Source organism: Rhynchophorus ferrugineus, unplaced genomic scaffold (assembly GCF_030347505.1).
Source record: "Rhynchophorus ferrugineus isolate W39M unplaced genomic scaffold, kcgeb_rfMv2 rfM9, whole genome shotgun sequence".
Lineage (NCBI taxonomy): Eukaryota > Metazoa > Arthropoda > Insecta > Coleoptera > Curculionidae > Rhynchophorus > Rhynchophorus ferrugineus.
The window spans coordinates 5,990,797-6,007,878 of record NW_027472588.1 but is presented as its reverse complement, the minus strand read 5'-3'; the positions used below and the strand labels follow the sequence as shown (position 1 = coordinate 6,007,878).

At 33.4% G+C, this 17,082-nt stretch overlaps 1 protein-coding gene across 1 annotated transcript in view; it reads right to left on the bottom strand.

Annotated features, from left to right (window-relative positions):
* nrv1 (nervana 1) overlaps positions 1-15,688 on the bottom strand; it is a 48,436-nt gene extending 32,748 nt beyond the window's left edge. The window contains exons 1-2 of the mRNA XM_076413224.1: positions 15,550-15,688; positions 5,675-6,007 (exon numbers count right to left, since the gene is read on the bottom strand). Of these exons, the coding sequence (XP_076269339.1) occupies positions 5,675-5,822 (148 nt within the window). The 5' untranslated portion in view covers positions 5,823-6,007; positions 15,550-15,688. The remainder of the gene's footprint in view (positions 1-5,674; positions 6,008-15,549) is intronic.
* Between the last annotated feature and the right edge of the window lie 1,394 nt (positions 15,689-17,082).

The following is a 17,082-nucleotide window of genomic DNA, read 5'->3' as shown; positions in this document are numbered from 1 at the left end:
AACTGAGCTAAACGTCACATGAACAAGATGGCGCGTAGTCAAAATGGTAGCGGGACTTTTGCCCCATTTGATTTTAGAACATTTTTGTTCAGTTCTTCAGTTCAAAGAACAATTCTTTATTGCAGTATTGATTTAATCGTTGGAAGTTAAATATAATATAATGCCTTATTGATAAAAAATATATATTTTAGATTAGACTTTTTTATTTTTCTTTCTATATAAAACGAATGAAACTAATTTCAAATAAAACCAAGCGATAATAAACCAAGTAGGCATGGTTTAAAACAATCTCTGACACCTTCCCTGACTATTTGACGGACTCTGAGTAGGATATTTAAGTGTCCACCTACTGGACGAAATTTTACCCAATTTTATTTTGGAACTGATCTATTTTAGGCCGCCAAACGCAAATAAAACAACTTCCTGCCGATATTATGAGGTAGAATTTCGCGATTAAGTTAGTCTTGGGCTCGGTTAGAAATCTGTTTTTTCATTAAGAAGATTCATATTCGTTATTTTTTCAATTATATTATTCTATCGAATAACTAATATTAAAATATTTAGTATTGATCTACTAGGGTGTGTATAAAGTCCACGGAACCGAAACGGACATAGCCACATCATTTGTTTTGCATCTAGATCGAAGTAGCAAAGCCAAGTTCTTAAAAACAAGGTATGATCCAGTGTTATCAGAATAACTTAAGACTGCATATTAGTTATGTACCTGCTATTCACATCGTATACTTACACTTGACACCATTCCAGCTATTATTACGTAGTTATACAAAATAGCAATGTCAAGGTTTTTAAACATCTAACCTGACCCAACCAAACTTCGGACTAGTTCGGTAATCACAGCTGTTGTAACCGTCAGGAAGAATGTAGCTCAGTTAGTAGACCTTTTTAGGACCAAGTCTCAAAGGTGCTGATTAGTGCTAGACAAGTTGTTTGAGAAAATTACTCTGAAGAAGACAAAAATCATCATCGTCATTAATATTTAAGTGCCCATGTTTCAACCAATATGCTGTTGACGTAGTTTGACCTTGTAGGTCCTTCTCAACATTTTGTTATTGCTGACGATCTTTTGTCATCTATTTAGGTATCAGAGATTATCAGTTGTCAGTTATTATTGATAGCTTTTGAATTGGATAAGTATGTTTAGAAAATGGATTTGACGAGAAGCAGTATCTCTCAGAAAGAGAAGGGTAAAATAGAAATAGAAATGGGTAGGTCGATAATATTTTCTCCATTCTGAGTAAATATAGTATAAACAAACATTTGATCAGTTAAAAAGTTGTTTTATTATTATTTATCATAATACATAGTCAGAAATAAATCTAGTACAACCAGATTCGTTGGCACAGTGTTTAAGGCAACAGGACGGTCCATACTGTTACTGTTGTGATATATCTGAATCCTACAAGGGCATAGATGTACTTTATGTTTGTGATTGTAATTGTAAACGTCTTTATAGACAACAGTGGAAAATCCGACAAGGAATAACCAACCCAGTCACGCCAGCAACCAGGCTGGGTAAGACCGGATGTATTCTGGTATGGTCTATAACTTGGTCACTCGCCAGTCGGTGAGCTTAATGCCGAGGACCGTGGTTCGGAGCCCACGTTAAACTGGTCCAGTCCAGATAAACCCCTAGTTGGTAAAAAGGAGACTTTAACATATTTTTAAAAAATCTGGTACGGTCCTCTTTTATATATGTTTGGATATAATTAAGATTAAGCCACGTTTATAATTACAAAAACTAAAATTATTTGAGTTAGAAAAAGAATCAATCGGATTTTAGTGTCTATATTAGTATTTTAAAGCAATAGTGAATTATATATCACAAAACACAAGAAATTTAGATAAGATAATAAATAATCACGTAAAAATCCACGTTGACGGACTTCATAACATCAGATTACCACTGTTGTGTTGCATCAGTCTTCACTGATGTGTATGACTAACGACCTCTCCAACAAGTGGATGTTTTAATATTTGATTTTAGATAAATAAGGATCAACGTGTTGATGTGACATCTGAACATTATACTCATATACTGATTTCTAGATCGTAATTTGATGTCGGTGATTTTTTGAATGAAAGATATTTTTTCGGATATATTTCGTTTCATTTCTCAATATAACCTCCTGTCTTTCTTATGTTTTATAAATTTCAAATAGGTTTTCTCAAGGTTAAATATGAAGGATACGCTGGACGGAGTACTGTGGCCGACTGACGCACAAAATTTGGCATTCTTTAGAGCACATCTATCAGGAGAAATTCACTTATATGTTAGTTATTCGTTTGGAGAGATAGAATGCTATCAAATACAAACTAAATGACGTAAAATCTTACAGTAATCTATGAACTGATCAGAGTTTAAGGTTAGCAAACTGCCCTCGTATAATGAGTTATTTCGCCGACACAATCCGTCCGAAGTTCGCAAATTAAACTGAGATGAGTAGAGAGGAAGGCAGTATTATTTTAATCAACATTCGTCAGGTTTAAATTATTAATTATAATATTTTAGTCCTACTATTTTCAGTTCGACCCTCGTAAAAAGAAACATACATCAAGTAGAAAAGCTTCCCAGTATTGTTTTATCGAATTTGAATAAAAATACTTATCTAAAAATGTTTGGTAAATATAACGCTCTGGATTATCTATATAAACTTGTCTACACAAACACCTGTTATCTTGGGTAAACATATGTTAAAAGCCAAAAAAGATCGATAATGATGTTATGGTAACAAGTTTAACGTTAAAACACGGTTATTTTCATCGGAAAACAATAAACTGATACGAGATTTTATTACTAAATATGAACTTTTGTTTAATCGTTTGCTAGCGTATGAGTCAGAGAGAATTTTTGCTAGCAACAGCAGACGTTATCATATGTGTTTACGTGAATTTGTTTTCATCAGGCTTCATGGATCTCATGCTTCAGACATTCGCTGAACTAACAACAAAACTCGGTTTTTACATTTATCAGCTAATTGTGATAATATAGTTTAGTTTTATGAATTTAGATGAAGGTTGTTCTGTAAATAATATTTGAGATATGTAAAGAAATCGGTTAATGCTCCCTGAGACTACATACATGCTGTATAATGAGGAAGACATTGCTTTAAGATAACTAAGAGGAGAAAATTGTGCATTACTGAAAACTGTCTCAAAACGTATGCAATATTAAAGGCTATAAAGTCTTGCTTTGCATATGATGGAATCACAAAGTGTAGAGTATCACAATCTGTTAAAACCGAATTAAATTGTCAGTGCAGATGTGGAATTTGAAGAAATTAAACGACATATTTTTGCAAAAAAAAACCAGCAATAAGAAATAACAGACGAAAAGTCTCTTGCCTTTTTTAAGTGAAAAACTGATCGGAATACATGCAAGCACCATGTAATATATCGAATGGTTGGAATGCGAAAATATGTTGGGTTAAATAACTTCTTTAAGGGCTCATATACGAGTACTATTATTTGTGTAACGAACCTGGGACATGTAAAATTTTACATCGTGGAATAACGGTCAACAAAGTACCCAGAAATATAATCCCAGATGTTGAACACGGGCGGGGTGCCAGCAGCGCCAACTAGAACCCGATAACGAATAGCTGGCAACCCCGAGACGTTTATCTGGGATGTCATTGAAGGGTATTTCCAATCATTAAGTACCCCACCATCGTTTGGTCTAGACGTGCCACCATCGACTGTCCAAGCCTCGTCTCCAGGTAATACCGCTGCCATCCGTTTTATTTATCTATTTAGTATTTTCTAAATTTTTTTACATTGCCAATAAATAACGGTCACATAATATAAACACCACCGTTTCATTTCGTTTTACCTCCATTCACCGAGTCATATAAAATTTACCCTAAAGTGATGATCCCGACGTGATTTTTCGCAAAATTGGGTTCGGACTAGTAAATGGAGGGTACGTTTAACATGGTGTATTTTACGTGGGCCTTATATTTTTTGTTTCAACATTTTCAATATTTTTGAAACTATTCTTCTTCGAATTTACTTTTATTCGTTCAGCATTACATTCATTCAAACATATTCCTCATTAAATTTTATTTTTAGTGCTGGAACAATGGACCTTAAATTTCCATTTTTGTTCAAATTTTATTTCTTTCGCAATCTTTTGAACTCTTAGAGATATTAACACCACTATTTAATCATTAGCGTCTCGACTAAACATTTCTTTCGGCACTATGTTTAAATCATAATATCTTCCTTCGCTCGCCGTCTCCGTCGTATTGGCAGACATTTTGAAACAGTTTGAAGCTTTCTAATCCCAATAAAACATTATTCTTTCAATATGAATGATTAAATTACAAAGTCTCTGTATGTTTATAGCCTTTGACCCAAAGATCGCCTTGTGAATGACTGTTGATTTTGTGACAAACAGAAAATACAACAAAAACCATATAAGGACTTGAAAAAATTCGATTAAAAAAACCTCCAAGTTCAAATCCATATTCTAAAACAAATTTGAACTATTACATTTGTTATTGGACGTATTTTGGGGACGAAATAACCTTGAACTAACCCATAAAACGACCTAATAATAATTTAATACAGTAGCTGGTCCGATTTTAACCATATATAGAAAGATATTTTTATTTCTGTCGTATTAGGAAGAAAACGAGAATAATGGTTATTTTTATTTTCTTACTAATTATTTACATATAATCGTCTAATCAAATAGGATGTTACGTAATATGTGCATGGGAAAGATAATCCTTGTCATTATATCAAATATACGATATATATACCAGATGTTCACGGTAATTTTTCATTTGGTATGGAACTGTGTCACTTGAAAACAACTTTTACACATTTTCTTTACGATAAATAGATAGATATTAGTTGGGTGAAAAAGAAATCCGTGTTTTTTAAAATTATATTTTATTGAAGTAAATTTTTATCATTTCATTTAAATTTTTCTTAAGGAAATAACATCACTTGGCTCATTTGAACATATTTCAGTATAATTTTCATTATACATATATCCTATTCCAAAAATAAAGTTTATATAGTTTGGTCTCCGAATAGCACTGGGATGATAATGCTCAATGCAATTCTATAAACATTACGAAAAGATTGCTTACTTCTTACACCTGATATTTGTGTACATAATAATTTGAAATGTTACATAATGTAGGGATATAAAAAGAATCTGTGTTACTAGACGCAGATATCGAGATATCTACCAGATGTTCACCGTAATTTTCATCTGGTATGGAACTTATATGCAACGGTGATACGTAAACAATTTTACACATTTTATTTACCATATCATACGAGATACATTACTGTGACATAAATATATTATGATACAAAATCGAAATTTTGCTCTTTTACACTACCGGTTATAATTAAAACGATATATAATCTCGCTTGGTTAGTTGCAGGATAAACAAAGATAATTATGTACCGAAAACAACTTGAAATAAACGCATTTTAATTAAAGCCAATGAAATAAGCATAGAATTTTGTAACTATCCGTTGGAATATTGCCAAATATACAAAAAGGAATCGGTAGTTAACCGCAACTTTTAACCGACTACATTTCCTTGACATTTATTACCACAAAACACTGATTAGATATTAGTGGGTAAAGCTTTAAAATAAATATTTACGAGAAACGACTTCTCTTACTCACCCCAACTTTTGCCCGTCCGGCCGAAGACGGCGTTGTTGCTCGGATCGTAGATCAGCTTCTTGAAGGTCTGCCATTTCGTCTCGTTTAGTTGCTGATGAAACTGGAATTCCTTCACGCCACCGTTGTCTTCCGATTTACCGGCAACCATGTTTAAGTAAAGGGTCCTCGTTCAACTAGTCCAAATCGCCGATCCTACACTACTAACCGAGCCGGCTAAGCCTCGTCAAACAAAACTTACTGCGCTTGATAGCCGCGCTCGTAAACTGAGAGTAGAACGCTGTCGGCGTATGGCTTGTTGCAGGAGAATGGCGCGACGGTGGAGATGGGTTTCACCTGCAAATAGACGCGTACAAACAACGTTCATTTGGTTAAAATCCATGTTTGCTTTATTTATGTGTTGATGTGTAATCTAAAATAATTATTTTAGAGATTGTGGCTTCCTTGTTTACAATTATTTTAAATTAATTACATCTTACATGAGATACGAGGGTCACTATTTATATTTCGGGAATAGGAAAAAAACAAATAGTTAAGCTGCGAATATATTTTTAATGTTTTTCAAAGTACTCCCCACGATGATCGATGCATTTTTGCATAAGCTTAAACCAATTTTCAAGGCATATCTTCAAAACATGATTTTTGAATGGGAAGATGGGAACATAAAGAAGTCATTGGGTGCCAAATCAGGGCTGTATGGCGGATGACCCAACAATTAGATGTTTTGAATGCTCATATAGTCTCTTGTTTGAGCCGATGTGTGTGAGCTCGCATTGTCATGTAGCCATGAATCCGGCGTCTCTTATTTGTTTTCCTTATTTCATCGAAGACTTCTGGCAAATAAATGGTTGTGTACCAATCAGAATTTACTGTTCTACGATACTCTAGAGGCACTGTTGCAATATGATCAGTTTTCCCGAAGAAACAGGCCACCATTTTCTTTGAAGTGATTCTTGGGGAACTTCTTTTAGTTGGATCTTCGCTTCACTTGGATTTGGTTCGTCTTGGAACACCCATACAGTCGACTGCTGCTTACTTTCGGGCTCATGGATATATATCCATGATTCGTCACCTGTCACGATTTTATAAACGTCTTTCGAAGCACCGCGTTTGAATTTCTGACGCATTCCTTTGCACCAATCGGCACGAGCCTTTATTTGAGCGATTGTCAAATTGTGTGGGATCCAACGCGAACATAACTTTCATGTGTTCATGTAAAATCGCATATATGCTAGTGGAAATAATGCTTAGGGATGCCTCAATCTCACAATAGGTGACATGACGATCTTGCTTAATCATTTCGCACAGCAACGATACGGTTTTTTGATGGAGCTTCATCGCCAAAAGTCAAATTAAGTTGATTGATGCACTCTTGTAGTGATAAACCACATCGAAAATCGTAAACGATCTATATAATTTATATATTCTGAATATTAATTCATGTTTTAAGGCGAAATCTTGGATCACTTCGTCAATGCATTTGATCCATTGCTAAATCCATTGGTGATTATTCGTAGGACTTTGTTTTGTGTTCACTGGATTACTAGATGTTATGATGTTTTATTGTAACCTTATATTTGTGCCTCATAGGTCCAAATGGCTTAATGATTAACTGATATATTTTATCAGTCTTTGTCAGGTTTATCTCTTTGGTATTAGGAAAAAAAAATTGGGAGTATTTTCCAACTAACAAATACAGTTGTTTGACTTTGAGTCTTATCTGCTCTGCTTTTTGTCTAACATGATGTTTCCAATTTAACCTACCATCGAGATGTATTCTGAGATATTTATCTGATTATGCTTGAGGAATCGGGCATCCGTTAAGTGATATAATTAGATTTTTGTCTTTTTCCAAAAAACGCAAAATTAACATGGAAAAATTTGGAGCTATGTTTTCTAGTCTACAGTCCATTTGTAGATATTTTTGATTGATACTTGTACTTTCTCTACAGCCTTAGGCAGAGATATATCTTTTGCCATGATAACTGTATGGTCAGCGAGTGTTCCAAGTGTTGAGAATGTTGATTCCAGTAGTTAACAATAAATTAATCCCAAATGGCATACCCGATCAAAAGCTTGTGAGACGATCAATTGTCGAATGGTGATTTCGAAATCCAAACTGGAAACCTGGTATTTCTATATATGCTTCCATACGTCTTAAGAGCAGCTACCGAAATAATTTTGATATCGTCGGTAGCAGCGAAATTGGCCTGCCAGTTTGTCAAGTAATTTGATCATAATTATTTCAGCAACCTTAAAACATACATGATGATTGCTTTTTGTGGCAGATCTTTCAATAACCGATGTTTTGTTTATAAATATTAAGAAAGCATATAATTATACGTGTCTTTTTTATATATTTTTCCTGAAATCATCGGCGCTCATTTGATATTGTTTAAAATCAAAATATTGAATATATTAGGTTGAGTTATATCAATTAATCTATCAATTTCAAGATCTCTTGCCACTTTTCTGGCAAAAACCATAACCATAAATCACGGTAATACTGAGACTGGACGGAATTGACGTGACCCTTTCACAAGCCTATTTTGAAGTCACCACTGGGAAAGTTTTGGTGAGATTTGGTACTAAACCCTTAGAAACTTCCAGGACGAAAGCTAGCAAACCAATTTTGTTACCGGAGTTCCCTTCTGCACTCATCACTATAAACACCGCATTATTTTTGGTCAGCCTACACCAAATTTTCCCCTTTTTCGAAGTAAAAAAGCAAAATATGACGAATATTACCTTATAGAATCTTCTTTTTCAAAGTTCGAATAATAGTGTTCTATATCTTTCAAATGCGCTCCAGTATGGCTTCAATAAATACATATTACCATGGATATGCGATTTTAAAGTCATTTATTAGAAAAATCCGAAACTAATTTTGTCCTACCCTTGACATATATAATTTCTTAATATTTTACAATTTTAATAACATTCATATATTTTCTACTTTACGTATAATTACTATACGTCATCTAAATTTGTGACAGATTGTGTGTCAGAAAGTCGCAATGTTGCCGCATCAACTCTTAGTTTTAGTTCAGTTTGGCTCTGACAGACAACACAATTCTAATCCAAATAAAATAACTGAACAAAAATATTATCAAATATAATTTAGTTTAATATTATAGTACATCTAAAAACTACATCTAGAGTTATAACCTATTATGACTATTACTATCAAGAATTTTGCATAAGTTTGACAACCGGACGACTTTGACAGGCACGTTCGTTTACGTGTTAGAACTAATAAGACATTGTGTATCTTTTAACTGGAATAAAATGAGAAGGAAAATATTGTCTCATTCTAAAATGAATTTATATATTTCGGCAGGCAATATATTAAACATCTTGATAGTGTATATACAAAAAAACTTTGAATAGACTATATATAAAACTATTGTGTTTGACAGAATACCATAGAGTATAAAAATATATGCAAAAGTACGTTCAAAGTAAGTTCTTCAACCAACATAGTGTAGCTTTGATGTATATTGGACAATTAGTTTCATAACCTCAAAATAGGAACAGAAGCTGCGCGTTAGAAAAGAGGATTACATCGATACTAATTTAGGCTTTCCTATTACAAGATATATCAGCCTTTGGATATACAATAATTTAAATCACATTAGTCGAAAGAAAGGACTTGACGTGTCCGTAAAAATAAAATGGTTGCTCAACCCAATTTGTGGTGATTATCTATTTCCGGATCGTGTTAACTGTTTTTTCACGGAATTTATTAACACCCCTATTGTCTAGCATTGGGCGGGTATTAGTCGCACGCAGTAAACTGTCGATCTATCGATTAGCATTTTTTCTAGTGCAAAATAAACATTTTTTAATGCATTTCCTATGTGATAGTGGATAAACACATGCAATAAAATCATTATTAATTTAAACTAAATGTCAGCTAGGTGATAACATCGACACCACATTATATTTTTCTTATATTCATATTTATTTTATATCCTTCTTTACTATTCACGACTAAACTTTTTTTAGTCGCTTTCCTGGTTATCGTAATTTCACGACTATACGAGGGTCACTATTTATATTTCGAGAATTGGCCACACTGTTGTCATCTGACGGTTCCATCGTAAAGTTTGACATTTTTGACCGTATACGTACTCTGAACATTTTGTCGCACGGATTCTATTTGTTTATTTTATATTTAGTTGAAAGTTTCGTCTCGGCAAAAAATGGAACTAAGTCGTGAACATTTTCGTACGGTGATTTTTTACGATTTTCGACGTGGATTATCACAACAAGAGTGCATCAATCAACTTAATTTGAGTTTTGGTGATGAAGCTTCATCAAAAACCACCGTGTATCACTAGTTTAGTGAATTCAATCGTGGTCCAATATCGGCTGTTGTGCCAGAAAACGTCGGTGCTGTCTGAGAAATTATTAAGCAAAATCGTTATGTCACCTATTATGAGATTGCGGCATCCCTAAGTATTAGTTCCACCCGAGTATATGCGATTTTACACGAACGCTTAGCTGTGCGAAAGTTATGTTTGCGTTGGATCCCACACAATTTGGCAAAGAAATGCTTTTTTTTTTTTTTTGTTCTGGCCTAAAAACCAGGCGGTGGAATGCATGACGCATACCTGGTCGCGGAGACTTGCCCTGGAGTGACAAGTTGGACCGGGTTATGTGGGACTGCCTCTGGGCTTACCAATACACTAAACCGAAACCGCCTCACAGTTGACCCCTGTGGATCACTACTGCTACTGCATTAAATTTGGGGATATGGCACCCGCTGATCGGGCAGCCGTTATTGGGCACGAGAGCCCGGCGATTCTATTGATTCGCGAACCTGAGTTAACACACAACTGGGTACTGTTGTATGGGGGCAAAAGTTATGACTGTAGCGACGGATGAGGTCGTTTCAGCCTGGAAAAGGGGGAGAGCTTAGCGGTGACGCGGTGCTAAGCTCCCAGCATGTCGACCAGCTCGCGAACAAGCGCGTTTTCAGAAGAACTTGAGCTGAGTTGTTGTTTGTGGAATGATTGAGATATGAAGTGCTTGATTTCTGGAGTGTCAGTTTCCCTATGGATTTGATTATTTCTGACAAACCATGGAGCGTTTAATATTCTCCTGAGGAGCTTATTTTGGAAAACTTGAAGCCGTTTGACCTGGTTGGGTGTAACAAACTTGAAGTAGACATTAGATCCGTAGAGGAGTACGGACCGAATTAACATCTTGTAAAATAAGCATTTGATGGAGATGGGAAGCCTGCTAGAAGGGCAGATCAGAGGAGATAGCAGGTTTGCTATCCCCGAACCTTTTTGGATTGCTTTCTGGATTTGGGAATGCCAACCGAACCGCCGGTCGAAGTGAAGACCTAGGTACGTGACGTTATCCAGCCATGGAATTATTGCGGTGTCGATCTTAAGTTGCGAGACGCGCAGTGCGTAACGCTTCTTGTGGAAAATGATGGCCTGGGTTTTCAGGGGGTTGATTTGCAACCTCCAGAATTTGAACCACTTGACCGCATGATCGAGCTGCTTCTGTAAACGCTCATGAATTGTAACTTCGAACCTGGCGGCCGTGAAGAAAGCAGTGTCGTCAGCGTAAAAGGCGACGTCAATATGCTCTTTTCTCGGCATATCTGAAATAAAGAGATTAAATAAGGCTGGGGCCAGCGGGGAACCTTGAGGTACGCCAGCATCGATTTGTTTACGACTGGAAAGTGACGCCCTGATCTTGACCTGGAAAGATCTGTCCGAGAGATAGGACTTGATGAGAGCGGTTAGGTCTTCTGGGAGGGGCAAAGAAATGCTTAAGAAATTCAATCGCGGTGCTTCGAAAGACGTTTATAAAATCGTGACAGGTGACGAATCATGGATATATTCGTATGAGCCTGAAAGTAAGCAGCAGACGACTGTAGGGGTGTTCCAAGATTAACCAAACCCAACAAAAATTGTTCGCGCACGAAGCCCTTCAACTTTCTTTGGGAAAACTGGTCATATTACAGCAGTGCCTCTAGAGGCTCGTAGAACAGTAAATTCTGATTGATACACAACTATTTGTTTGCCAGAAGTCTTCGGTGAAATAAGGAAAACAAACAAGAGACGCCGGATTGCTCTTCATCGTGACAATGCGAGCTCTCACGCATCCGCTCAAACAAGAGCGTTAAACGTTAGAAACGTTAAAAATCATGTTTTGAAGATTGGACCTCATTCGGAATGGAATGAATCCTTTGATGTTTAAATTTTTTTGTTTGATGAATAAATTGGTGTAAATGTACATTTAAAATTCAACTAAAATAAAGGATCAGTAGTAATAAACTCTTTAAATAAATTAAACTTAATGCCAGTTAGGTGTACTTTAGTACTTTAGTACTTTCTACAATTATTTAAAAATTTTTTATTCTCATCACTAAATATTATAAAACTGAATTATATAATATAACTAAAATAAAGGTACAATGTTAGTATATGTTGATAAACAAAGAAAAACGTTTCTGTTTAAAGCTATATAGATAAAATGTTCTTGCAGATACAACATTACAAGTTGCTAGTGACATTGTCAATACTTTAATACAACATACAAGGTCATCTAAGAGATCTTGTCGCTCGAGAAGCAAACCACAACTTTATAGTTTAAAATATTGTATATTTTATTACCCAATACATTAGGTATATAGACAAAATACTTGAAAAAGCCTGTAAAAAATTCCCGCATGCCATATAATCTTCCAAGGATAGTTATATTATATAACTGAAATCATATAATAATACTTATTGCCCACGGGCAGACATTTCTAGGCGATTAATAAAAAAAAACTTCCTGAACATTAATATGTTACACTGTTCCGGCGATCTACTAATCAATCTTTCAAGTTGCTCTATTAATTAATTAAGGTGAATAAGATAAATATTGGTTGATATGTTTCATGAACTTTATTAGATTTGATTTAGATGCCAGTGATCTTTTAATATATCTTTCAGTTTTCCTTTCTGTTATTTTAATAGAAGACGAAAAGTTCTTATATATATTTAACAATAGTTTCTAAAGCTAAATAATAAAAATGTATTTAGTGGTTTTACTGCACCATCTCTTGAGCAACAGTAAAACTTCTTGAACAAATTTCTTTTATTGGTTGTGGTTGATAGTCAACTAACTATACACATTTGCATATTAGATTATCTTTTTTTTATCTTGGCTCAGTAATACATTTTATTTCAAATATCTTCAATCAACTTAAGTAAATAATTTCAAAAATAAAATTGAAATGTTATATTAATTTTGGAAGATAATGGCGGTTTAGGTGCGAATTATTCATTGAACATCTAAATTAAATAGCATTAAATGTGAGTCAAGAAGTTATTTGTAAATATCTAAGAGCTAGATGATGAGAGAACAAACAGTAACGTCTAACATTTTCTGTTTTGGTGTTGGAATAAATTCCTAGCTCTTTTTAAAAATATTAACAAAAGTGTTTTTCAACAGATAATATCATTTATCGAGAAGTTATTTGTAAATCCCCCTTGCCTGTTGCAATTAATGCCATTCTTCGAGTTCATTTTAAATAAATTATGCTTCTATCAAAGAAAAAATATTGATTGAAAGTTCATACATATTGTCTGACACACAAAGAACAATGAACAAATGGTTCAATAGAAGTCGATCAAAGTATTTCTGATTTATATTTGTACATTTAATATTTTGTTAATGGAAATGCTCTATAATATTTTAAATAACGCTTTAAATCATTAAAATTGTATCATTTATGTAACATTTCTAAAATATTCCGTAATTATTTAATCTAATTCACGTCAATTCACGCTATTGAGAGATAACAGATTATCGCCAGTGTGCTGAAAACGTAAACGACATCATTCTGCAATTTCAATTGTTATTAATAATTGATAATAATAATAAATACTCCCACTTATTGGCACAAAGCACGTTACGCAATAGTTTCTCATGAATCAGTTTTACAGCGAAAAATGATAAGTTTAATCGCGTTTATACAAATATTTTTGAGAATTATCTGTAAAAATATAATGCCGTAAATATTATATTAAATAAGGCTTTGGCTGGAAAATAACTGGTCTAACAGATTGCTTTTATGAATAAAAATAACTGGTGAAGTATCTCTTTCCGATGATTTAGAATTCAATTCCCATTTTTTTATAATTTTCTGGAATCATTTTTTCAAGGATAGTATTTCATTGTTTACTGAGTTGAAATGCCAAAATGAAATAGCTTTTATGATCTGCTAAATGCAATGTCGTTTAGCCATATTGGTGGATTCATTCTAAAAATACCTCTTGTAATGTTGATTTGTTAGATATTGATTTATAACAGTAATTCTATTTATTATATTATGAAAACTATGAAGAAACAGTAGTTCAGACGTTGGTTTAAAATGAGACATTTCTTGATGAATTTTCATGAGTATATTACAGTCGTATATCTTCCATATTATTAATTCAATAAAAACCTGCTATAGCTTATTGCAAAAGTAGCAGTCTATAGAGCGTTCTAGATAAAATATTCTATGTCTGTCTCGTCATATTCTATGTTTATGCTTCTGAAAATGAAAAATCTTTCGGAAAATGTTGAAGTTAAGGATGAACAATGCCAATTATTAAAAAAAGAAAATAGAATACTTAAAAATATGGAGGTAGAACCACATATTTCATTTCAAGATATCACTAAGTACAGTTTTGGGTCATTTAAATCAGCTTGGCTACCAAAAGAAGCCCGATACTTGGGAACTACATGAATTAACTGTGAAAAAAATCGCGTTAACTTCAGGGAAGCTGACGGTAGAGGCTAACTATAAGTTTTGGTAGGATTAAAAAGGAATTGTTCGCCATGAACTGCTTAGACTTTACAAAGAAAGACGCCCTCTTCTATCATTACAACGCTAGATTACGCAAATCTTTAGTAAATCTAGAAAACTTAAGACAGGTTGAGAGCTAGACTTTGTTAATGGCGTAACGTTGATTTTAAAAGATGCTTGTGCGAATTACTTTAAGAAATCTCGGTTATATTATTCAGTGAGTATTTGAAGGTAATTTGAATAAATTAGGTTTGAATATATAAATAATTAAAACATGTTACAATGAGAAATAAGGTTGAAAAATGCGTTTAAAGTTGATTGAAACTAATTTGAGTTCATTTTTTTCAGAAATAGTTTTGTTGGCGAATATCAGAATATGAAAATCACGACATTATTCTTGAAATATATTTCTTCCAAAAAAATTATCATGAAAGACATAGTAATGATGCAAAGATTAGTAAAAGTTTTGAAACTGATATATTCGATTTCCATCCTTTTTAAAATTACTTGATACGAGAAACTGATATTATTGATGTTGGCATCTATATATATATATATATATATATATTATATATATGTGAGTACAAATTATCTGGATGAAATGTTGTTAAGAAGAGGATAATATTTACTTAGCTATAGATATTCTTGCATAAAAACAATTTATAATATATTTTAACATACTAAAATTGCTACAAATTCTATATAAAAGGTTATAAAATATATCAACGCTGACTATTAACTACTTTAATTATGTTAGAATTAATCTACTTTATAAGGCTTGGTGTATACGCAGAAAATAAAATTTATAAAAGATGTTTTATCTTAAACCTAAATCCTGATATATCAATATTCAGTTAGTTATATTAGTTTGATAATGATAACACATATTGGTTCAAATGCCTGATCCGCCCCCCTTGCTATTTATTTCCTATTTATACGATTTTAATAACTATATTCGATCGCGATAACATCAAACCTGTAAAAATAGGTTCGTTTTCGCGTTGACGTCTTCCAGAACTGGTTTTAACCAGTCCTATGCTAATTTGTCTAAAGATAAAGTAGGGCTACTTACTCGATTTGAAGTCGGTGGCAGGAATATTGTTCTTTATCTAACGATATGGTACACGTATTTGTTATGGCGTTCAAGAGAGATCGCGGTATTTATCAATACCCCACAAATTAGCTTTATCAATTGTCGTTGATAAGACGCCGAATTCCATTTACGTTTGAGTGTGAGTACGTCAATTTTCGTTGTAGTTGTATCCAGGTTCGATATTATGTAATGAAAAGCATAATAACGTTTGTTTAAGTGCTCATTTTTTATGTAAATGTATGTTTGTCTTATAACGTTTTGATGGCTGTATTGTTAGTTGCCTGACATCCAATTATTCTTCATCAAAAACAGTTGAAGTTGATGGTATTTCTTAAAACTTTTTTCCTTGTGTCTTCGAAAAAAGGAGGTCGCTCTTCTTCGATACAGCATCAACTGGGTAAAGTGATGATGAATACAACAGGTGGGTTTAAGTCCTACATCTTCAAGTGACAGAGTTTTCATGTTCAAGCATTAATACTTGTCACGTTGTTTTTTTATAATGCTCTTTTTGATTATTAACGATATTTTTGCTCTGTTTAAGTCTTGAATTCCTTATCTTTGAAATTATTCAGGATAAGATATTTATAAAGAACATATTTTTAGTGAGAGAATATATTTTATTAAAAATATTTTTAATCTTCACACTTGTATTTTCCATCTTTCTGACAACGTAGTGATATGTCAAAGAATAATGTTGATTTGACAGTACTCCAGCACGAAGATGCGACAGAACTTCACTGCAGCTGTAACAGTGTACTCGTCACAACTTTTGCAACATGTGATCGAACGTCGTCATGCAAGTGGATTGCTTCTTTTCGATCTTTCTTGAAAGAGTTAATCAACTGTTAAGCTATAGCTAATGAAGATTCTTTCAAAATTTTAAGTTGGACATCAAAATCACCACTCTAATATCATTGAAACCAAAATTTACAATTGCTAATTGACGAAGCAATATCACCATGAGCGTCTGATGGACTTCGATAGCAGATATACTCAAATCAAACTACAAAAGTAATCTATGTCAAAAATGCTCTTTAGACCTTCCAAGATTAACGTCTGTGTATACTGAATATATCAATAATACTAAATAGAAAACTGTTTTTTTTTGTAGAGAAATATCAAAAGCATCGATATTAAAAGATACGTTTTGTTGTTTAACATTTGTTTGTACTGATATGTTTTTCGCAAATAGATATCGCCGATCAAAAATACATGCAAGTGAATAATATTTCGTAAACCTCCCTCTATATAACACAGTAGTTGAAAAATCATTGGTCTAACTAGCGAATTTATTTTTTTTATATGATCGTTGTATCTTCTTGTATGATTTTGTATTTTTGATGACTCAAAAATCTTTGATTTTACATAATATAATACAACATAATCTTAGTGACTAACAGACAATACATTAGGATTTTGTAAAACTATCTGATCTGTATGATATGGTAAACACCACCGCCCATCTAGTGTCGTTTAATGCATCTGTAGCGATCTTGAGGCATGTCGAATTTT